We start from the raw sequence: 24343 nt of genomic DNA, 5'->3' as shown, positions 1-24343 counted from the left end.
TGTCTTCCCTGAGTTGCTCTCCTGCCACTTCCCCCAGGCACTACTCAGATAGGCTTAGAGCGAGTGCCACATTTATGTAACTTCTCCACCTCTCCCTGGTCGCCTCCTCCTGCTCCTCCTCCTTCCCACCCTATCTGCTCTGGATGCCCCTATGTCATATCACAAAACACTGTAATTATTATTGACATATCTGTTTCCCTCACTATGATGTAACCTTCCAAAGGGGAAGAGCCAGTGCTTCCTGCCACATTTTATCTCTGGGCTTAGCATGCTGCAGGGCACACACAGTTAAACTGAGGTCACTGTTAGAGGATCTGGCACCAGTTACTGCTATTCTGTCCTCTCTCCTAGAACAGTGCAAAGGTGGAAGGGATCCACAGCACACTGAGGGAGAGGTAAGTGGCCAGCGTCTGGTGAAGCTTCACTGTATGCTGGGCTGCCTTTGGGATACCACCAGTGACTCGGGGAACATGACTCGGGGGAACGTGGAGTTAGGCCTGACTGCAAGAATGGACAACGAGATCGTGGAGAAAACTGTGTCTTTTTAAAATGTTGAAATTCCTGGGGGAAAACTACGAAGGATGAATTGATGCTGACTGAGGGCTTAAGGTTTATGGGGCTGAAACCCACTGTGAACTTTTGCACGTGTGTCTACTGTCACGTGAGATGACATACCAGCTTCAGGGCGGCTCCACCTGTGACTTCTCTACGGTCTTTCCTGGGCTCCTCTGAGGGGCAGCCTATCCTATATCAAGACTCTGAAAGTGAAGGAGTGAGAATGGCCAGACCATCCTCTTGAATATGCAGCCTCCCTCCCTCCCTCCCTCCTGCCCATCGCCCACATGAAAACATCCCTATTCGGACTTGGGAGGAAGGACCACGCCACAGTGGTACTGAAGGAACGGAAGAGATGGTTCTAGACTTCCGTGTACCTCACCTTGAGCCTATGTCCCTTTCTAGGGTCTGACCATACAAACCTTTGGCTCACTGAATGCGTCTGGCCTTGGTGTGTGAGAGGGTCCCACGAGACTGCTGGCCCAGCTTCCCTTGTGTGCACGTTTAAGGCAACCAAGATATGCTTCTTGAAATTAAGAAATTAAGTTTGGAGCAAACAATATCAACTAAACCACAGACTTCCTCTGGGTTTCACCGGTTCTTCCTAACATCCTTTTTTTTTCCTGATCCAGAAAACCAGGATCCTGCTTCACATTTCACCATCGTCTCCCTTTAGTCTCCTTTGGCCTGTGACAGTTTCTGAGTCTTTTCATGTTTGTCATGACCTGGGCCTTCTTTTTCTTTTTTTTGGCTGTGCTGGGTCTTTGTTGCAGCACGTAGACTCTCTAGTTGTGGTGTGCAGGCTTAGCTGCCCCACGGCACAAGGCATCTTAGTTCCCCAACCGGGGATCAAACCCACATCCCCTGTGTCAGAAGGCAGATTCTTAACCACTGGACCACCATGGGAAGTGCCATGACCTGGGCATTTTTGACGAGTACTAGTCAGGTGTTTTGTATAGATTCGTCATATTTGTAAAAAATCTGTTGGATTCATCCTGGCCAAAGAGGTGTACCAAACTCCAGCCTGTGGGATGGATCTGGGCTGCCGTGTCTGTGTGGTCTGCAAGCTAAGAATAGTTTTCACAGTTATTTGGGGTTTTTTTTTGGTTTGTTTGTTTGGGCCACCAGGCAAGTGGGATCTTAGTGCCCCAATCAGGGATGGAACCGCAACCCTGCTGCAGTGGAAGCGCAGTCTTAACCACTGGACCACCAGGGAAGTCCTAGTTTTCACATTTTTAAGTGGTTGAAAATAAATCAAAAGATGATTTCATGATATGTGGAAGTTCTCATGAAATCCACATTAATTTCAGCATCCATAAGTAAAGTTTGATTGGAATGGGGCCACGCTCATTCTTCTCTGGACCAAAGTTCTGTGTGGCTGCGTTTGTGTTCCAGCGGCCGAGCTGAGGTGTCCGACAGCCCACTGGGTCCACAGATCCCCACTGTTTACTCTCTGGCCCTTTCCAGAGAGTCTGCTGACCCTGATGTGGATGGCCTGTAGGGGCCGGATTCACTTTGATTCAGAAACTAAGTCAGCTATTAAAAGAGCACTGAAGCTTCATGCTCATTCATTCAATCGTTCTGCAAATATTTATTGAGGGCCCTTTGTCAAAGCTTGCAGAGACCCTTATTTGAGCAAGTGTTAACTGGTGCTAAAACCCTGGAGTTGGAAGAGATTAATTCTCATCAGACATCTTCCCGAGTCTCAGGCACAATTTCTGCCGGCAGTAATAATAGCTGCCGTCCTATTTTGAGCACTACCTTATGCCAGGAACACTTTATTTGCAATATCTCTTTTAATCCTCACCACCACCCCAGGAATTGTTCCAGGAGGAAACTGAGGTTTAAGAGATTAGCCACACCCGAGGGCACACAGGGTGCTACTCAGGGGCAGAGGCAGGACTCAGCCCAGCCAGCCTGCGGGGCCAGTGCTGTGTAAACAGAACGCTCACCCTGCACCGGAGGGGCCGGGGGTTCTGGAGGAGAGGCTGGGGGGTGGGGGAGGCTCTGAGTGGTTCCTGGATGACTATGCCTTTTCCACCTCCAGAACTCTGGAAGCAACAGGCCAGGATGCAGAGGCCAGTAGCCAGAGGCCCATGTGATATGCTATTATCTTTTCAAAAGAGCATCACATGGTGCTTTCAGAGCATCACATGGTGCTTTCTGGTGTCCAGCGTGTGTCCCCACGTCTTGAGGTACAAGCCCAGTGAAACTGTTTGCCATCTCTCCTTCCTCCTTTCCTGGTGTCCCTGCTCTGCCAGCCACCTGGTTGGGAGAGTCTGGGTTCTCTGTTCACTTGGTAGGAAGGCGTCCCCCACTTCCTCCCCTGGCCTGGGGCACTGGGGCCCTGCTTCTCCACTGCCTGTGTGGCCAGCTGGTGGGCCTGAGGGGGATGGAGGTGCAGATGCCCCCTGGGGACCAGAAGGTACACGTGAGCTGCTCTTCTTCCTGGTCAGACAGGCTGAGAGACACCCCAAGAAAAGCACCAGCAGGAGCTCCTCTGGCCAGGCTGTTGACACGGACCCTGCTGCCCCTGGCCACTTGGGCCTCCCTGGGTGAACAGCCGCCCTGACCCTAACCCTTACCCTATGTGCGTGTGTGCTCAGTCGTGTCTGACTCTTGGTGACCTCATGGAGTACAGCCCACCAGGCTCCTCTGTCCATGGGATTTCTCAGGAAAGAATACTGGAGCCGGTTTCCATTTCCTACTCCAGGGGATCTTCCCGATGCTGGGATTGAACCCGTGTCTCTTGCACTGGCAAGCAGATTCCTTACCACTGGTGTCACCTGGGATGCCCAACCCTCCCCCAACCCTTCCCGGTCGTCACCAGGACCTCCCCTCCACATACCGACTCAGCTCAGAGGGACTGAGGCTCAGCCTGGGCCTGAAGGTGGTTACTGCTACTGGCCCAGTCAGAGCAGGTCCAACTGGTCACAGGCCTATTCTGCTCCACACAATGACTCCAATATATATGTCGTTAATAAGAGCCAAAAAAGAGGAGCCAGATCCAATGAGAGAAGCTCCCTGTGGGTGTCCAGAGGACATCCAACTCTGAGCTATTTTTTTGGAAGAAAACAAGTCATTGGAGAGTTTTCTGTTCCCTAAAGCGTCCCCAGGAACCTTTTAACCAGCTTGATAATCTATCTCTCCTAAGCCCTCAGCGGCTGCAAAGTTGATTCATAAAGCTTGTTTTCCTTTTTGGGTTTTTCAAAAAGAATGCAATGTAAACCAGCTTGCGAAGCCCTGAAGGTAAAATCTGACCAGTGGGGCGCCTGCTGGACCATGGCCCACGCCGGCTGTCCCAAGGCCACGGTGACACGGCCTGGCTGGGGAGCTGGCTCTGTCCTGAGTTCCGGGGTGTTCTGAGGACTCACCAGGACCCAGGTTTCCGAGTGGCCGCCACACAGGTGGCTCTGTGCCAGGAGAAGGATGCTGAAGCCGTCCTGTTTCTCTCACATGGAACTCTGCCCCTGGGGAGGAAGGACCTTTACAGAGGTCAGCGACGTCATCTCAAAGGCTGCTTTCTCTGGGAAAGGTGCTGGTTCGGGTGGGCAGGGGTGTTGGACTGAACACACGTGAAGGATAACCTTTGGCCCACTGGTCTGAGAGAGGCTTCATAACCGAGGACGAAATCGGACTATAACTTTCATCTGTTTTTAGGCGAGGGGTACCGTCTTTTCAAGGTCAAAACGGCGCTGCAGCCTTAGCCACGTTCCTGAAACAACCCCTGAGCGGGGATCTGTTTTTGCCTGCTAGGTGTTCTGCAGCCCAGTGGAGTTCAAGGCTGTGAGCCAACCAGATGGGCCCGTGCAGTGCGTGTGTCACGGGAGAGGGTGGCTGACACGGGCCGAGCTCTGCCCTGGGGAGGCTGGCTGTGTGGTTTCTAGTCCAGGTGCGCACCCACAGGGCTCCGGGGGGGCGGGGAGGCAGGCTTTTTCTGCATTCTCTCTGGCAGCTGCTACCAGGGTTAAGCTTGGCTGATGATGCTCTTCATAACGGCCGCACACAACTGCTCGGGGGGGTTTACTGATAAGAAGCCACAAGCCAGGGCTCTCAGCAGCACCGAGAGCCCAACACCTCCTACCCCAGTCTAACAGCTGACTGGGATGATCTGTATCTGGCCATGTTAGGCTAAGGGTCCAGGTGCCACTTGAGACGATGGGAATCAGGCCACACGTGTAACGAGAAAGGATAGCTGCTGGCTGAGGCCCTCTCTGCCCCCGGGGACCACGCCACCTCCTCGTCCTGGCAACCCTGCTCCAGGAAGCACTGCCATGGATCAGGCATGGGGATGGCAGTCGGGGTTTCCAGCCACCATGTCCATCCAACCCCCAGTGTTTTTCTTGCTTCCACCCACTCTTCTATTTCGGACAGAGTAGAATGTCCAACTCTGTGAAATCTGTTGCTTAACAGAAATATGCTTTTAATGTCTAAACGTTCTGAAGATTAGAGCAGGGGTAGGGAAATGCCAGAATAGCGGTACCTCTTGAGGGGAGAAAAACCACACATACACACACAAAGTCCTTTGTGCTTCAGAAACTCTGCTCGGCTTCACTGATCCTAGGATCTTGTCCAGAATCTTGGGAAATGGTTAAGCCAAGAATTTCAGTCGTGAATATTTCTGCAGTGATTTCGTCTGGAAGTTCTTCTTCTAAGCAAATTTCAGAACCTAACAAACAAGAGAAGAAAGCAAATGCCTTCATAATGATTAGGTTTCTAACTCAGAAGCATTTTCTAAAAAATATGAGGAACTGATACAAAAGAGAAGTGAGAGGCCCTCTGCAGGGATTTGGCTCTAGCTCCTTGAGAAGTCCTGGGGTGGAAATCGGTCAAAATCCCTCCTTTATGGTTTGGGTTTGGAGCACTCTTACCCAAATCTCTGCACACGTTATTGGAAAACCTCAACTATATGGCATCATTGATTTTACTGTTTTGAGACACTTAGGAACACTGTATCCATGTATGTGTGCATATGTGTGTGTGTGTGTGTGTGAAAATTACATTCTGAGATACCAAGTACACAAGGAATGGGGTGGGGGAGCTTGCAGGTTGGAAATGACAGATCAGACTCTGGAGTCTAGAACTGTCTGATTAGGAACCCTGTTCAATTTGAAATTGGGAACAGACAACAAAAGGAGAGGAAGAAGGAAGCCCGGTAAGGGGTCTTTGCTCCTGACTTCTTGCAGGGGCAATGGGGCAGCCCTCGGGGTTTGTTCACAGACATGTTCCAGCACACTCAGGCCAATGGACTAAAAGAAGGAGGTGGGAAATCCTCATATAGGAAAGAAGAAGAGGATGATCTTTTTTGGCCACACCGCACTGCATGTGGGATCTTAGTTCCCCGACCAGGGATTGAACCTGTGAGCCCTGCAGTGGAAGTGCCAAGTCCTAACCACTGGTCCACTAGGGAAGTCCCCAGGAGGATCTCTAAAGACGTTCAAGTTCTGGCAACTTGGGTTGGGGCTCCTGCCTGCCCCCGAGTCGCTGACCCTCTTGTCCTCCAAGGCTCTCTTGACTATACCTCCCCTGAAACGACTTCCAAACCGTATTCTCAATTAGTGGCCAGTGTTTGCCTACCCCAGCCGGAAAGATGAGGACTGGGTCGGGGAAATAAAGGGAAAAACAAGGCCAGAAGACACAGGGGATGTCAGAGCCCGGGAACAAAGCCTTTTATCTCTTCAACGTGACCACCGCTCCCTGGTCCTTTCATAACTTATTCATGTTGGGTTCCCCACAGACCTGCTTTGTCGTGTGCGCGGCATGAAGGAGAGTGGCTGGCACCAGTCAGGAGACATAAATGCACTCAAGTCGACAACAAATTAGCGTGCCCTGGTTACGTGCCCAGACAGAGCCCACTCGCTAGTAGTACCTTTGACAGAGGAGGCTGCAGGCTCGGATTTCCAGCCCTCGGGATTCAGTCCAAACAGTGTGGCAAAGCAGTCCGTCATCTCCTCTTCCGTCATGTGCTCACCTGGGCATCGCAAAGGGAAAAGGAGGTGGTTCGGCTTGTGGGACTGAGCTTCACATCAGAGCTTAGCATCATCTTTCTAAAGTCTTCAAGAAAATTATTCCATGGGTTTCTTTTTCTTAAGATGCAAAAGCCACCTAGGAAGTCCCATGTTACCGTCACATAGACTTCCCTATATGGTGCTAAAAGTGGGTTAGGGGGACTGTGTTGGGGCTTGTGCAGATGGGGAACAGCTTTCTGATAAAGACTGCACTTGGCTTCATTTCAGTTTCCCTCATGTTAGAAACACCAGTTTCGCTGAGATGAAATGATCACCCAGAGAAAAAGGAAAAAAAAAATTTTTTGTTTTTTTTGTCTTTTGGCTGTGCCACACAGCATGTGGCATCTTATTTCTCTGACCAGGAATTGAACTCGTGCCCCCCACATTGGAAGTTTGAAGTCTCAACCACTGGACTGCCCGGGAAGTCCCTAAAAATGATTTTTTTTTTTTTTTTTTACTTTGGTGTGGTTTTATCTCACAAATGTAATGGTACTTCATCGTGAGGTCGATGGCTGGCACTTGTATTCCTGCTTTATGAATGCTGTGCTAAATTGCTTCAGTTTTGTCCGACTCTTTGCAACCCCATGGCTGTAGCCTGCCAGGCTCCTCTGTCTATGAGATTCTCCAGGCAAGAATACTGGAGTCAGTTGCCTTTCCCTTCTCCAGGGGATCTTCCCAACCCAGGGACTGAACCCATGTCTCTTATGTCTCTGCATTGGCAGGCAGGTTCTTTACCACTAGCGCCACCTGGGAAACCCAAGGTAAGAGGAAGGCATCCAGGGCCCTGAATTGCGCAGTCCCAGGAAGTTGGAACACATACTCCATCCTTCAGGTCCCCGCCATCCTTCCCTTTATCCCTTGTTCACCAGCCATGTGGGTCAGTAAGCAGCATCCTCAGGGCTGAAACTCTGTCAAATCAAAGATGCGGGTGTCTGGGGGCTGCCTTCCCAGCTCAGTTCTCTCCAGGGGGATGGGCCCAAGGGTGTTACGAGATCTACCTATTTGTGTATTTACCTTTAGTTTGAAGCAGATTCAGAAAATCCTCTCTTTGAATAGCCTTGTCTCCCTTTGAATTGGTGAAACCAAGAATGTCAAAGCTCTGCTGGATGCCGCTCATGGTGTTACCGAAGGGTGGCCTATGATTGAGGTAGACTTTGAAGAAATCTGGTAAGTTGATTTTGTCGGTAAGCTTTCCAGTGTCCACATACTCACTAAATCTGATTTCATTAAACATATCTTCAATCTAGAAAAGAGGTTTGGGGGGGGGGGGCGGGGAAGACCATGGTAAGCAGATAGATTTCTAAGAATTGGAGCGTAACAGACAAATGTTCGTAGTTAGCTTAGAACATGTCTGCTATGGGTTGACTGTATCCTCCCGCCACCCCAACCCAAGAAAGACAGGTTGAAGTCCTAACTCCTCATCTCTCAGAATGTGACTTTATTTAAAAACAGGGTCATGGCAGATGTAACTAGTATGATGAAGTCAATACTGGAATAAAGTGGGCCTTTAATCCAATATGACCGGTGTCCTTGTAATAGCAGTGGGGCAGATGCAAGCTGGTAGTGGGCCTACTCAGCCATTGGTCTGTGCCACAGTGGGCCCCTCCCCAAGCAAGCAACCATTAGCCAGTAACTGTCAACGAGAAACCATTAGTGGTCCTGCTCAGCGATTGGTTGGTGCTACAGTGGCCCCTCCCCCTCTTGTGTATAAAAGGAGCTCGAATTGGGACTGAGCGGAGATGATTTTTTGAGATGCTAGTCTGCCATCTTCTTGGTCTGCTAGCTTTCCTATTAAAATCGTTATTCCATGTTCCAACAACTCATCTCCCAATGTATTGGCCTGTCGTGTGGCAAGCAGAATAAGCTTGGCTCAGTCACATTCTCATTAAAAGAGGAGAGAGACACTCAGGGCCAAGATGGACAATATGATGGTGGAGGCAGAGGTTGGAGTGATACAGCTTAAGCCAAGGAAAGACAAGGACTGCTGATAACCACAGAAACTAGAAGAGGCAGGGACAGTTTATCCCCTATGTGTTTCACAGAGAGCCTGACCCTGCTGACACCTTGATTTGGGATTTCCATTAGAGAATAAATTCCCATTGTGTGAAGCCACCCAGTTTTTGGTACTTTTTACAGCAGCTCTGATCCACTGTCCAACTGGCCAATACTATTAGCACTGGCATGAACAGTGTTTCATTTTATCACTTTTCACCTAAGTATAAAAGGTCTGTATAGTCAAAGCTATGGTTTTTCTAGTAGTCATGTGCCGATGTGAGAGCTGGACAATAAAAAAAGGCTGAGCACCAAAGAATTGATGCCTTCGAACTGAGGTATTGGAGAAGACTCTTGAGAGTCCCTTGGACTGCAAGGAGATCAAACCAGTCAATCCTAAAGGAAATCAACCCTGAATATTCACTGGAAGGACTGATGCTGAAGCTGAAGCTGAAGCTTCAATACTTTGGCCACCTGATATGAAGAACCGACTCATTGGAAAAGACCCTAATTCTGGGAAAGACTGAAGGCAGGAGGAGAAGGGGATGGCTGAGGATGAGATGATTAGATGGCATCACCGACTGGCCCCAGGAAATGGTAAAGAACAGAGAAACATGGTGTGTTGCAGTCCCTGGGGCTGCAAGGAGTCAGACACGACCGAGCGACTGAACAACAAGTCTTGCACTGTATTTGCTATGTCCCTGCTTTGTGAAGAAGCTGTTTTGTACCATGTGCTCAGTCGTGTCCCACTCTTTGTGACCCCATGGACTGTAGCCTGCCAGGTTCCTCTGTCCATGGAATTTTCAAGCAAGGATACTGGAGTGGATTGCCATTTCCTCTTCAAGGGGATCTTCCCGACCCAGGGATCAAACCCATGTCTCATATGTGTCTCCTGCATTGCAGGTGGATTCTTTACCTACTGAGCCATCAGGGAAGCTCACAGAATCCTGAAGAATTTAGAAATTAGTTTATAAAAATAAGCAAATAATTCAGTGTGAAACTTAAATACAGGACCTATCACTATGGTAAGTTTCTTATGACAAATGCATTGTAGTTCTTTTTTCCTTTCTTTCTTTTCCATGTTTATCCTGCAATGTTTTATACACACAAAGATATTTTGTAACATACACACGACTTATGTGATATATTTTTTAAAATGAAGACCTAGGAAGCCATCATTCATTGAAAATATCAACACAGTTGACAAATATTAAGTGAGACTAACCATGAAAAAAAAGACCCAAATTTTTAAAATCATGAATGAAAGAGGGAATGCAAGTATTGATACCAATCTTACAGAAATTAAAAGGAGTATGAGCAACTATGTACCAATAAATCAGATAACTTAGGGAAAATGAACAAATTCCTAGGAAGATACAAATGACCAAAACTGACTCAAGAAAAAATGGAAAATCTGAACAGACCTATAACAAGTAAATAGATGGAATTAGTAACTTTACAACTTCCGTGAAGAAAAGCCAAGGACCAAATGACTTCATTGGTGAATATGTCTTCCTCCAAATTGAGGGGTTTTGAATTTTATAGAGAAAGACAAGGAGAGAGAGAGAGAGAATAAGAACCATAGAAAAGTGGGAAATAGTGTTTTCCCCCAGAACATAACTCTAACTTGGTCTGTAGGAATGAATTTGGAAGATAATCTGTATTTGTACACAATATTTACTGGTAGATAACCAATTTCTTCCTGTCCACTAAATACAGGTAGAGCAAAAACTGAAAGAAGCACCAGTTTGAAGCAGTGTCAAATATCAGCCAGTCTGGAGCATCCCAACGTCTTGGTCTTGTCCCAAGTATCAAGAAGAAAATACAAACCTCTTACAGTCCAACCGTCTGATCATAATTACTGTGAAAGATCTGGGGCATTTTCTTTTCACTTTTTTCCATGCATACAAAATACATGTGTCTATTTTTTTGCAAATCTGGTTTGTGTATATATTCTTTTTGTATCCTGCTTTTTACACTGTATCTTAGTAATCACCTAATATTTTCAAAGAAGCTACATATTCTCAATGCAACACTCCCAGGAATGGTCTTTAGACATAACATCATTGGTTATGGATACAAATGAACCTTAATCATTACTATGTCACAGCTCTAACTGGTAACATTTTCATGTATAGCATTTATTGAGTTATATTATGTGTAACTGATGTTGCTGCTACTGCTGCTGCTAAGTCGCTTCAGTCGTGTCCGACCCTGTGCGACCCCATAGATGGCAGCCCACCAGGCTCCCCTGTCCCTGGGATTCTCCAGGCAAGAACACTGGAGTGGGTTGCCATTTCCTTCTCCAAGGCATGAAAGTGAAAAGTGAAAGTGAAAGTGAAGTCGTGTCCGACTCTTAGCGACCCCATGGACTGCAGCCCACCAGGCTCCTCCGTCTATGGGATTTTCCAGGCAAGAGTACTGGAGTGGGGTGCCATTGCCTTCTCCAGTAACTGATGTTAAACTATGTATAATTTTCTGTATAAGTAAAACTATCTGGTAGCATATTATTTACAGATTGTACTATACAGATTTTTTTTTTTTTACTATTTATTTATTTGGCTGCCATGGGTGTTAGTTGCAGCATGCGGGATCTGAGCTTTCATTTCAGTGTGTGGGGTTCTCTCTAGCTATGCCCCAGGGTCTGCAGAGTGAGCACGGGCCTCAGTACCTTAGGCACACGGGCCTCTAGTCATGGCACACGGGCTCCAGAGTGGGCACGGGCCTCAGTACCTTAGGCACACGGGCCTCTAGTCGTGGCACACGGGCTCCAGAGCGTGCAGGCTCAGTAGTCGCAGAGCACAGGCTTACTGGCCTCACAGGCCATTGGATCTTAGTTCCCTGACCAGGGATCGATAAGGAGTCCCCTGCATGGCAAGGTGACTTTTTAACCACTGGACCACCAGGGAATTCCCTGCACCATATGATTTTAATAGTATGATATATGCATGTGCTATCGCTTACTATGAGCCAGAGGAGACTGGGGATAAAACTACAATCTTTGATGACAGATCTCTATTCGAACCCTGGCTCTGCCATTTTCCATGTGACTTTGGGTGAGTAATGTGATGTTCCTTATCTTCAGTTTCCCTTTTTGAAAAGGCGGGTAATATGGTGAACGATTTGCAATAGAGCTGGTCTGCAGCTTACCGTGACAGTGTATCTAAGCGTGGACATAATGCTTAAAACACAGTCAGCAACTCAACAGCCACTAAGAGTTCTTGTGATTATGATACTTTCTACGCCCTTGCTGATTACAATGCATGCAATTATATCATTTATAAATATAGAAACTATAATGTAAATGATATGTATACATTATAAACACAACATACGATTTAAATTCAGTTCAGAAATAGGACAGTAACTCAAAGATGACAGAAAGAAATCCCAAAGTGCCTGGAGTTATTCATACCCAGACCGTTCCAAAGATCTCAGGGAACATGCTTGGCACAAATTACTCTATAGGTTATTCACCTCTGACTCTCTTTCCTTAAATGACTGATCAAAACTCACTGCTCAACAAGCAGAGAGCTGGCAGCTTTGGCATCATGACTTTCTTTCCCAAGCCTAGTTTGCAAGTGTTAGTTGAAGAGGCAGGTTCTGCTACGTGTCTGAACAAGGTTCATGCTTGGGAGAGGAACCCTGGAGCTAGAATGAAACACCACAGCCTTCCAAGGGCCCCGGTGGGGGGGCAGAGGGGGGAGGAGCGGGAGCCCCCAAGGCCACCCAAAATGCTCTGGCTGGCTTCAACCCGGTCTTTTATTGGCATTCTCATGCTGGCCCATCATCTGCTAAGGCAGGGAGCTTTAAACATTCTGAGGCCCAGGCCCCATTCCCAGAGATCCTGATTTAATTGTTCAGGGGTGGAGCATGAGCAGTCATAGCTTAACAAAGCTCCCCAGGGGATATGAATGTGCGGCCAAGGTTGAGAAGTTATGGCTTTAGGGCAGGGGAACTCAAACTATATCAGGTATCAAGATGACTAGGAGGCCCTGTTAAAACACGGACTGTTGGTCACATCCCCAGGGTTTCTGATTCTGCAGGTCTGGGATGGGGGCCGAGAATCTGCTTTGCTTACAAATCCCCCTGTGAGGCCTGCGCCGCTGGTGTTGGGGGCCACAGCCTTGAGAATCGGTTCTTACACCGCGGTGCTTGACGGAGGTGATACTTGTGCCGAAAAGCAGCAGCACCAGCTCTTGTGATTTTCACTGAGGGTAATGATAGTTGGCAGCTGTGATGCATGGTCTAATTCTTCAGGCCTACATCTGTCTCCTCCATTAAGCTGTATCAATGGCATTCATCTCTATTTCCACTGCAGCTTCCTCATTCAGAAGGCCCAGAGAAATGTTTACTGAATGAATGAATTCACTGTGGGCACAATGTGAAAAGTTCTGTTAAAACTTACAAAAGGCCTGGGACTTCCCTGGTGGTCCAGTGGTTAAGACTCCGAGCTTCACTGCAGGGGATGCAAGGTTCAATTCCTGGTCAGGGAACTAATATCCCACATGCCGCGTGGCGTGACCAAAAAAATAAAAATAAAAAACCTCACAAAAGGTGTATTTCGAATAACCGCTTACTGCCCTAGTTAATTTAGTTCAATTTACTAGAAGTTACTGACATTTGGATTGGCATTGGCAAATGGAAGACTAGTCATTTAATTATTACTAGGCGGCCCTGCATTCTAGGAGTGTACACTTAGCCAATCAGTCAGCAAAGATTAAGCACCTACGAAGTGCCAGGCACTGGTCTGGGTCCTGTGAAGAAACACTTAGGAGACTACACACACACACACACACACACACACACTCACTCCTGCTACAGTGAACGAACAGGAAGGCTCCATCACTGGCTGCTTAGCCTTGTGCCTACACCGGGGGGCTTTTCAAAACTATCCAGGCCCAGGCGCCACCCCGAAGTTCAACAGATTGGAGGCTGAGCCCAGGTATCAGTACTTTTTAAGTGCCCCCAAGTGATTTTAACACGGTTGGACTCCGTGGCTCTAAAAGATTTCAGTGCCTGAATGCAGGAGGTTGACATCCAGGGCTGGAGGAGTGTTCATTAAGGGGGACTTGGGAAGACTGCCTCAGAATAGGTGGGCCACTGAGGATCCAGGCAGTGGGAGGGGAGGGGAAGGCACTCTAGGCTGGGAAACAAGCGTGAGGAGGGGGGAGCAAGGGAAGGGTGCCCATGAAACACTTCCAAAGCACCCTCTGTGCGTCTCCCATTGCTGCTATAACAAACGATTACACCACTAGTGGCCTGAAGCACACAGACTGACCTCACAGTTCTCAAGGCCACAAGTCTGAAATGGGTTTGAAGGGCCAGAACCAAGGTGTTGTTGATAGGGCAGCATCCCTTCTTCCTTCTTTCCTTTTCCAGCTTCTGGAGACAACCTGCATTTTTTGGCTTGTGGCCCCCTCCCACCTTCAAAGTCTGCAAGCCCATCACCCTTTTGAACCTCTTCTTCTGTCATCATGGCTCCTCCTTAAACTCTGGCCCTCCTGCTTCCCTCTTATTTATTTGGCTGCTCTGGGCCTTAGTTATGTCATGCAAGATCTAGTTCCCCCACCAGGGATCAAACCTTGGCCCCCTGCATTGGGCGTGTGGAGTCTTAGCCACTGGACCCCCAGAAAAGTCCCCTGCCTCCCTCTTATAAAGACCCTTGTAGTTACACTGGGCCCACTGGGTGATCCAGGATAATCTCCTCATCTCCAGACCCTTGATACAATCATACAAGTGAAATCCCTTTTGCTGGGTAAGGTAGCATGTTCACAGGGAGTTACCCCCCTATATTCTATGCCTCCCCATTCTAGGCAACACTCTGGGAATGCTGAACCCCAGGATCCCCTCCCTGGATAACCCAGGCCCATTCCTAGGGCCTGTGGGGGTCTTGTCCTGAAGTCACCCGCCTGAGAGGAACCTAAAGTGGTGATGGTTGCGTGACTCTGTGAACATACTAAAAGCCATTGACTTGCATACTTTAAAAGGGCGAATTATGTGATCTGTGATATAGCTCAATAAAGTTGTTTAAAAGGAGGAAAAATACAGAGTTCCCTGGTGGTCTAGCGGTTAGGAGTCTGTGTTTTCACTGCATGGTCACAGGAGATCACGCGAGCCACGCAGCATGGTGAAAAATAGTAATAATGATAAAAGGAGGGACCTCCCTGGTGGTCCAGTAAGAATCCACCTTCCAATGTAGGGAATGTGGGTTCGATCCCTGCACTGATGTGGGTTGGGGAACTAAGATCCCACATACCTTGGGATAACTAAGCCTGTGCTGCAACTACTGAGCACACGGGCCACAACAAAGACCGGATGCAACCAAATAAATAAACAAACATTTTTTTAAAAAGAAAAATAAAAGGAAGAAAAATAATACAGAGGTGAAGCAACGGCAAAGACAAGTAACAAGGCAAATAATATCAGTATTTTTGAAAATATATTTTTCACTATGACTATGATCTATTCTTTAATCATCATTAAACCAGTCAAGATGACAACATGCTTGTAAAAAAAAATTCAAACACTGGAGATGCAAAGGATGGAAGTAAAGTGTGCTATCATTCCTCATCCCGCAGCAATAACCAGTGTTCCATGTCCTGACTTACAGGATTTCTTCCTCGTTTGCAGTAAGAGGCACATGTCAAAACAGAATGTGGGGTCCGAGGCCAGCCTGCTGGGGTGCAGACCCCGGCCCTGCCCTCAGTAGCTCAGTGGCTGTGCAGGCTTCCTCCTCCCCAGAGGCCTTACTTTCCCTGGTGGTGAATGGAGCTGATGAAAGCATTCCTTGCTGTGAGGACTGGACGCCAGGGAGGCTGGTGTGGCGCTAGGCGCCCAGCGAGCGCTCGAGCGAGAAGAGCTGGTCCGCCGCTGCCACTGTCGGTGTTTTGGCACTATGACCAGCTGTGCTCTCTTTCAGTAGCCGCCCCGCACTTCAGGATTTCTTTCTTTAGATGCTGTGAGTGCGGCAGGCAGAAGTCCTGTCCTGATCTCTGTGGGGAAGCGCAGCGCTCCCTGGTGTGGGGTTCTCAGTGGACCAGGAAGGCCTCCCCACAACACTGGTTATTGCTGCGGGATGAGGAATGATAGTGCATCATTCCTCTCGCCTTCAGGATGGAAACGCCTCCTGGTATTTATGTCTCAGAGCAAATCCAGCACACCAGGGACCTCTCTTCAAAGGGCGCGTTTCCAAACTCCCTTGGGGTCTTCATCAGAGCAGAAACTACCCATGACCCCTCGCTCGGATTTCTCCTCCCTGTAGAGGGGCCGCTGTACCACTTGGCTATGCTCCCTCCACCCCAGCTGGGACCACGGTTTAGCCACAAAGATTAGCACACAAGGCTTTGGGAGGATTTGTTCGTTTATCTTTCTGGGTTTTGTTCTGAATACAAAAGCAATACAAGCTACTGCCTGTAGTTAAGAAAAATTAAATTCTTCAGAAATGTATGTAAGATGCTCCCCTCTCCCTGGCAATTTACAACCAAACCATCTATTAAGTAGGATGGATGCAACTAAATGGGAAGTTTTGTCGTTTGTAGACCCTGGATATGGGTTTATGCTGCAGATTTGGAAACACTAGCTAAGAGCTGAGTTGGCCTGGCCAGTAGAGGGAGAGGAGGGGTGCTGCTGGGGGAGGGAAGAGGGGGAGCTAGGAAGCCCCCTGGGGGTGGTCATCAGGACTGGGAAGGAGGTCTAATTAGCAGGGGTTTTGAAAGGGGGCATGGTTTGTTTTTTACTTTTTGGCTGCTCCACTCAGCATGTTGGATCTTAGTTCCCTGACCAAGGATTGAACCCTTGCACCACTCCCCACCCCCGCATTGGAAGCACAGAGTCTTAACCACTGGAGTGCCAGGGAAGTACCAATAAGCAGTTTTAGGGAAACTGCTGTGAAATGTGGTTACGCTTGAAACTTTCTGGTGATTCCCAGTTTTTCAGGAAAGTTGTCTTGCATGGATTAGGCTTTCTGCTTTTGTGGAAATGGAGGAAGGAGCCGAGTGTCGGGTCTGGAATGACCTGGAGTCTGCACACGCACGTGGGGGAGGGGCCGCGAGCCCAGGAGAGCAAGAGTCCCCAGGGCAGCCCCAAACTCTGATGGACCAGGGCCAGGTTCCAGCTGGTACTGGAGGCCCCAGCTGACAGGAAGTGATGCACAGAAATTAGGGTTTAGAAGCTGTTATGAGTTCCATGCCTCAGAAGTCAGTATCGCTAAGCGTCTGGAACAAGTTCTTTCAGTTCTTCTAGATCTACGTATTATTGTTAACGAAGGGAGGCCATGCTTTACATACTGTTTTGCAACTTGCCTTTTGTCCTTCAGTAACAAAACCAGCACATTCTTTCTGAGTTAAGAATCACAGGTCGGCTTCCCTGGCGGTCCAGTGGTTAATAACCTGCCTGCCAATGCAGGGGACCCGGGTTCTATCCTTGCTCTGGGAAGATCCCATGCACCACAACTACTGAGCCTGTGCTCTGCAACAAGAGAAGCCACTAAAGGCAGAAGCCTGCTCATCGCAACTAGAGAGCAGCCCCTGCTCACCTCAACGAGAGAAAGCCCGCACGCGGCAATGAAGACCCAGCACAGCCAAAAATAAATAAATTTAAAAAAAATAATCATAGGTCAATTTCACTGTTCAGTAACTACTAAATGTAGGTGTGTCTGGATTGATTTACCCAATCTCCTGTCAACGGACGTTAAGGTTGTTTTAATTTTTCATTATTATATAAACTATCCTCGGAGAAGGCAATAGCACCCCACTCCAGTACTCTTGCCTGGAGAATCCCATGGATGGAAGAGCCTGGTAGGCTGCAGTCCATGGGGTTGCTACAAGTCGGACACGACTGAGCGACTTCGCTTTCACTTTTCACTTTCATGTATTGGAGAAGGAAATGGCAACCCACTCCAGTGTTCTTGCCTGGAGAATCCCAGGGACGGGGGAGCCTGGTGGGCTGCCGTCTATGGGGTTGTACAGAGTCGGACACGACTGAAGCAACTTAGCCGCAGCAGCATAAACTATCCTGCAGTAGTTGTAAGATCTTCCCTGTAGCTCAGATGGTAAAGAATCTGCCTGCAATGCAGGAGACCTGGGTTTGATCCCTGGGTCAGGATGATCCCCTGGAGAAGGGAATGGCAATCCACTCCAGTATTCTTGCCTGGAGAATCCCATGGATAGGGAGCCTGACAGGCTACAGTTCGTGGGGTTGCAAAGAGTCAGACACGACTGAGTGACTAGCCCATTGCAATAGTTATATGTCACTGTTACCCTTGCCTGAGTTTTTCTGTAGGATACATTCCTCAAAGTAGAATTGCTGGATCCAAAATGAGCATATTTAAAAAGCTAAGCGATTATTTATTTCATCTCCAAATTCTCCTGCTGCTAAGTCACTTCAGTCGTGTCCGACCCTATGCAACCCCATAGACGGCAGCCCACCAGGCTCCTCCGTCCCTGGGATTCTCCAGGCAAGAACACTGGAGTGGGTTGCCATTTCCTTCTCCAATGCATGAAAGTGAAAAGTGAAAGTGAAGTCACTTCAGTCGTGTCCGACTCTTAGCGACCCCATGGACTGCAGCCTACCAGGCTCCTCCGTCCCTGGGATTCTCCAGGCAAGAGTACTGGAGTGGGGTGCCATTGCCTTCTCCAAACTCTCCTAAACAAGGCTAAAGTTGCAGAATATACCAAATACTTATTAATTACTCTGAGATCAAATCATGAAGTCAGGGATTCTATCTTCCTCATTGTCTTTGCAGTCAAACATGACTGGCGAGCATCATTCAATTATTCATTTATTAATTCAACCAAGATTTGCTGAGCATCCACCATGTGAGCTCTTGTTGGGCCCATGCCTCTCTGCCAGGATTGGCCTTAATTGGCCCAAGAGGTCGCACTGCTGTGAATTCACTGTGAAAACATCAAGAATGTATAACGCTCGGAAAGCTAAATAGGAACATAGCCACCAGGAACCAGGGAACACATGTGGCATGAAGCGCAGGCCGAGCCCAACAAGACAGTCCAAAGACCCGGAAGAGGAAAGAATACACCTATAAAGATGGAAGACAAAACTTTCTCATGGGACTTCCCTGGTAGTCCTCGGGGCAAACTAAGCCTGTACGCCACGACCACTGAGCCCATGTGCCTCAACTAGAGAGAAGCCGACGCAGCCAAAAAAACACTTTCTTGTATGTGAAATCAGCTATACAGACTTGTGAAGGAACCCTAACTTAGGAACCCAAACCTAAGTTTGAGCTCCTTATACAACATCATAAACACTGCAGACCTTTCTTTTGAAAAATGAAGATTTGTAGGAGCAACCCACCCCCACCTCTTTGGCTGTGTTCTGCAGAAGATGGGTGGGGTTAGGGATCCTTTAGGGAGGGTTATATTCTTGTATAATTTGGCTTCAGTTTGCCACACTGACTAGATACAAATTCCCAAGTCAGTTTAAATGACATAAAGAAAAATATAAATAATGTCTAGCCTTGGGCGGGGTTGGGGGTGGTTGGTTTGAATCTCTAAGTCTTTCATGTAACCAAATGCTAAAATACTCTATGAGCTGTGCCTACTTCTTCACGGAACTTCTCGGGGCAGGGGGAGCAGCTGCATCTCAGTAGGAAATGTTTCATGAACCAGGGCAAAGCCTGGGTCTGAAAGTTTCAAAGCCCCCAAAACATTTTTTATTAAAATCGGTATAAATCTGATGAGAACAAGAGATCAAAAAGTTCTCCCCGAGGAGCTTCAGCAATAAACGCGCTCCTCAATGAACATATCTGGATCGGGGGCATTCAGAGAACATCTCCAAAGAGTAAACGTGTTTTTTAAGTGGATGAAAAATCCTGGAATCCAGGGGATTTATGAAGACACTGGGGCACCGGAACCCCTTTTGTGGCAGCTGGGGTGGGGGACTCATGCAAGAACCAGTGACAACCCGGCAGTGACCATTTTCATTTATTTTTGTTTCTATGTGGGTAAATAATATTCAGTATCACTTTAAAACATTTGTGGCAGGCTAACCTTTTTTTCCTGGTATTTTTTTTGTGGGGGGGAACACCAGGAGGCTTGTGGGAACTTAGTTCCTTGACCACGGATAGAAGCCTGGGCTCTCATCAGCGAAAGTGCAGAGTACTAACATAACTGGGCCACCCGGGAATTCCCTCTGGGTGCTTATTACTCATCAGCAAGAACTTCGATAGGTGATTAAGTTTTATTATTTTTGCCCAAAGATATGACAATGGAGTGAGCCTTCAGTGATTACACCTCTTACTTCCAGAGAAAGCAGAAAAACCACAGTCACTCTGTGCCACCCTTGAGCACTTTGCGTGGCAGGTGGGTGACAGGCACAGAGGTTAAACATCCAGAATTCACTTCTTGACAAAACAGTACTGCAGAGGACACATTTACTTGAGCCCAGGGTTTAAAATCAAGAATCCTGAGTGACAAGGACTTCCCTGGTGGTCCAGTAGTTAAAAGAGTCCACCTGCCAACGCAGGGGACATGGGTTTGATCCCTGATCCAGGAGGATCCCACATGCCGTGGAGCAACTGAGCCCGTGAATGTTACAAGTACTGCACCAGTGCTCTAGAACCTGAGAGCTGCAAATACTGAGCCCACGTGGGGTAGCTACTGAAGCCCATGTACGCTAGGGCCCGTGCTCCTCAATAAGAGAAGCGTACGCACCGCAACTTAGAAAAAAGCCTGCACACAGCCACGAAGACCCGGCACTGTCAAAACTAAGTTAATAAATTTAATTATATATATATATATATACATATATATATATATATAAAGAATCCGCCTTGCAGGTTAGATCCCTGGTCAGGGAACTAGATCCCACATGCCGCAACTAAGAGTTCTCATGAAGCAAATAATGATCCCTTATGCCACAACTAAGACCCTATGCAGTCAAATACATAAATAAATGTTTTTTAAAAATAATAATAAGCAAACAGAAGAAGGAGGAGAAAAAAAATTTTTTAAAGGAAAATGCAGACCCTTAGATTCCATGGAGATTCTGAATGGCTAGATCTGGGATGGGGCCAGGGACTCTGATTTTTTACTAAATGCTTCAGGTGATTCTATTGAACTTGCCAGCTTGAGAAACAGGGTTCTAGGCAATACGCTTTAGGAACACAGCTCTTAAAAAACACTTTCATGTGGGTTGCACAAACTTTCTGGATAGTTTCCATTTCTGGCCACATACTTTTACAAAATGCACACTGGTCAAAAGACTTTAAAGGAGCTTAAAAGAGTCTCAGGTGTTTTTAAGGTGCTCATTCAAGACCCAACTTGGGTTTATGGGCTCTGAAAGTTCATTTCTCCAGACTCTATGTGGAGAATAAAAGTCATCTTCTAGTCACACTTGGAGAATTAAAAAAAGAGGTGACTCTGGGGAGGCCACTGAGGCCAAGGGAAATGACCAGGGTCATAGCTCACATCACTAAACCATGCTCAGACACCTAAGATGAACATCAAGTCTCAGCTGAGTTTCAGGAGTTATGTGTGATTGAGGGTGAGCTGTAAAAGGCTACATTTCTGAAAAAGTATTTGGCAACTGGGCCTTAAAGTTCTGATCTGGTAATTCTGGTAATATTACCTGATCTGGTAATTCTATTTCTAGGACTTTGACCGAGGAAAACAATCAGAGAAGTATAGAAACCATATGCAGAGATGTTCATCATAGCCATGTCTCTGACAGCCTAAATACTTCACACAACCTATGTGTCATCAACTGAGGAATGGATCAACTGAATATATGGACTTAAGAAAGCATGTTGTCGATAGCAGACCAAAAAGCTTATGCACAGGAGAAGAGATGACTGACAAAATGAAAAAGCAACCTATGGAATGGGAGAGAATATTCCCAAACCACACATCTGATAAGGGGTTGACACCTAAAATACATAAGGAACTCACAACCAATAGCAAAAAAACCAAATAACCCAATTTAAAAATAGGCAGAAGACTCGAGGGGATATCTTTCTAAAGAAGATATTCAAATGATCAACAAGTACATGAAAAGATGCTCACATCACTAACCATTAGGAAAATGCAAATCAGAAGCACAATGAGTTATCACCTTGTATCTGTCAGAACGGCTTTTATCAAAGAAAGAGAAAACCAGTGCTCACAAGGATGTGAAGTTAAATGGGAATTCTTTGCGTTGTTGGTGGGAATGCATAAAGAAAATATGGGCTGTGTCTGTGTGCATGATGGAACATTACTGGAATATTATCCAGCCATAAAGAAGAGGGAGTTCTTGCCATTTATGACAATGTGGATGGACCTTGAGGGCATTATGCTGAGTGAAATGTCAAACAGAGGAAGACAAATGATCTCAAATTGTATGTGAAATCTGAAAAGAAAACAAAACAAAATCAAACTCATAGAAACAGAAGACAGATTGGCGGTTGCCAGGGGAAGAAGGTGGAGAGTAGGAGAAATGGGTGAAAAGTGGTTAAAGGATATAAACTCCCAGGTATAAACAAGTCCTGGGGTTAGAAGGTACAACATAAGGACTCCAGTTAACAATACAAAGGACTTCCCTGGTGGTCCAGTGGTTAAGAATCCACCTTCAATGCAGAGGACACGGTTTCAACCCTGGTAAGGGAGCCAGATCCCACACGCTGCATCTGAAGACCCCACATGCCACTAAGACCCAGAGAAGCCAAATAAAAACACAGTACTGTATATTTGAAAGCTGCTAAAATAGTAGATTTTAAAGTTCTCACCATACACAAAAAATGGTAACTCTGCAAGGTGATGGATGTGATATGTTAATTAACTGAGTGGTGGTGATCATTTTATAATATATATGTATACAAAACCACTATACTGAATACTTTAAATGAACACAATGTTATGTCAATCAGATCTTCATAAAGCCAGGGGTAAAAAAAACACATTTTCAAGTAATTTTCACCACATGCTCACAAAACAAGAGTTACTGAGAATCCTGTTGTATACATACATGTATACACATACTCTGTAAAATGCTGAGATATATGGCTTCCCTGGTGGCTCAGATGGTAAAGAATCCGCCTGCAATGCGGGAGACCTGGGTTCAATCCCTGGGTTGGGAAGATCCCCTGGAGGAGGGCATGGCCACCTACTCCAGTATTCTTGCCTGGAGAATCCCCATGGACAGAGGAGCCTGGTGGGCTGCAATCCATGGGGTCGAAAAGAGTCAGACACAACTGAGCGACTAAGCATGCATGCATTTGCTGATCTATACCTATATACACCATATAACAACAATTCTTTGTTAAAAATTTATATGTCTATATCCAAACAGAAAACAATAGATAGAAGTCCACCAAAATGTTAATAATGACTACCTCTGAGTCATTTCTCTTTTCTTCTTTACAGTTCTATTTTCTAAATCAAAGTAATAAAATTAAGCTATATCCTTTAAAAATCAAGTTTTCAGAGAACTGTTAATGAAATGGGAAATGTGTATGACAATACTAAGTGAAAATATAGGATGAAAGTATATATCCAATATGGTACTCATTCATTTTTAAACATTATATATACATGCATTATATATAAATCAATCCAGGAAGATACCAATAACTGAAGTCTCCATGTAGTGGAATTACAAGTAATTATGTTCTTCATTTCACTTGTGTATCTTTTCCAAACTTTCTACAATCAGAATGTGCTAGCATTTTAAGTCAGAAAGAAAACCCAGTCAGTTGCTTTTTTTTTTTTTGGCTGTTCGGCATGCAGGATCTTAGTTCCCCGGGCGATGGAACTCAAGCCCCCTGCAGTGGCAGTGTGGAGTCTTAACCACTGGACTGCCAGGGATATTCCAATCAGTTGCATTTTAAGCCACAGTTGCCATGAGGACCACTTCCTCTGGTCCTTGTTGGGAGCCCCTTGCATTTGGTGGTGAGCTGTGAGGTGCCAAGGAAGGGCTATATCTCCTGAGCTCCATCCCCAGCCCGGGATGAGCAGCCACCTCAAGGGCAGCCCATTCACACAGGCCAGGTGAACTGCAGCTACGCAGGGAAATGATCACAACAGTGAGCATCTACTGAGATCTTTCTATGCAGCCTACACTGTGCCAAGCGCTGTGCAGGCATTACCTCCCTGAACCCCATGAGGCTGGTCCTCATGCATCGAGGGCCCTTCTGTCTAATTCCGGAAAGGTGGCGCTAGTGGTAAAGAACCCGCCTGCCAGTGCAGGAGGAGGTAAGAGACACAGGCTGGATCCCTGAATTGGTAAGATCCCCTGGGGGAGGGCATGGCAACCCACTCCAGTATTCTTGCCTGCAGAATCCCCATGGACAGAGAAGCCTGGCGGGCTACAGTCCATGGGGTTGCAGAGAGTTGGACGCGACTGAAGCGACTTAGCAGGCACACATGCTCTCACCAACCACATCAAACTCTGGCAAGGAATCCACCTGACAGGGGTATCTTTACGGTAAGTCTGTTTCTAAGCAATGCCTCAGCTATGCCCAGAACCTCCTTTCTGATCCATTTATGTAAGAATGGTGTTAGACTTTTACTTTGACCTATGATGACGGCTCCCTGAGGTCTTTTTTTTATAAATAACACGTCCTGCCTGCGCTTGTTTTCCTTCTACCTACCTCCCCTTCCGATGGGTAAAAGCCAATTGCTCTCATGACAAAAGGAAGCTCCGACAGGCAGATGTGTTCCAACACCTTTCTGGTCTCCATTGTATCGATACCTTGACTACGGAGCTGAGAATAGTAAAAATAGTCTTCCAGCTCCTACGTGGAAATAAAGTGGAAACACAACATGCATTTTTGGCTTTAGTCTGAAGCAGCCATT

The 24343-nt window shown here is 46.9% G+C and overlaps 1 protein-coding gene across 1 annotated transcript in view; it reads right to left on the bottom strand.

The window, feature by feature from the left end:
- Positions 1 to 4918: 4918 nt before the first annotated feature.
- The window catches only part of CFAP251 (cilia and flagella associated protein 251), a 74478-nt gene continuing 55053 nt past the window's right edge, over positions 4919 to 24343 (bottom strand). The window contains exons 21-24 of the mRNA XM_045163098.1: positions 24139 to 24282; positions 7578 to 7806; positions 6425 to 6526; positions 4919 to 5224 (exon numbers count right to left, since the gene is read on the bottom strand). Coding sequence (XP_045019033.1) covers positions 5088 to 5224; positions 6425 to 6526; positions 7578 to 7806; positions 24139 to 24282 — 612 coding nt within the window. The 3' untranslated portion in view covers positions 4919 to 5087. The remainder of the gene's footprint in view (positions 5225 to 6424; positions 6527 to 7577; positions 7807 to 24138; positions 24283 to 24343) is intronic.

The sequence above is a fragment of the Bubalus bubalis genome, chromosome 17 (assembly GCF_019923935.1).
Source record: "Bubalus bubalis isolate 160015118507 breed Murrah chromosome 17, NDDB_SH_1, whole genome shotgun sequence".
NCBI lineage: Eukaryota > Metazoa > Chordata > Mammalia > Artiodactyla > Bovidae > Bubalus > Bubalus bubalis.
Note: the sequence above shows the minus strand (reverse complement) of the source record. Positions and strands in the feature narration are given on the sequence as shown.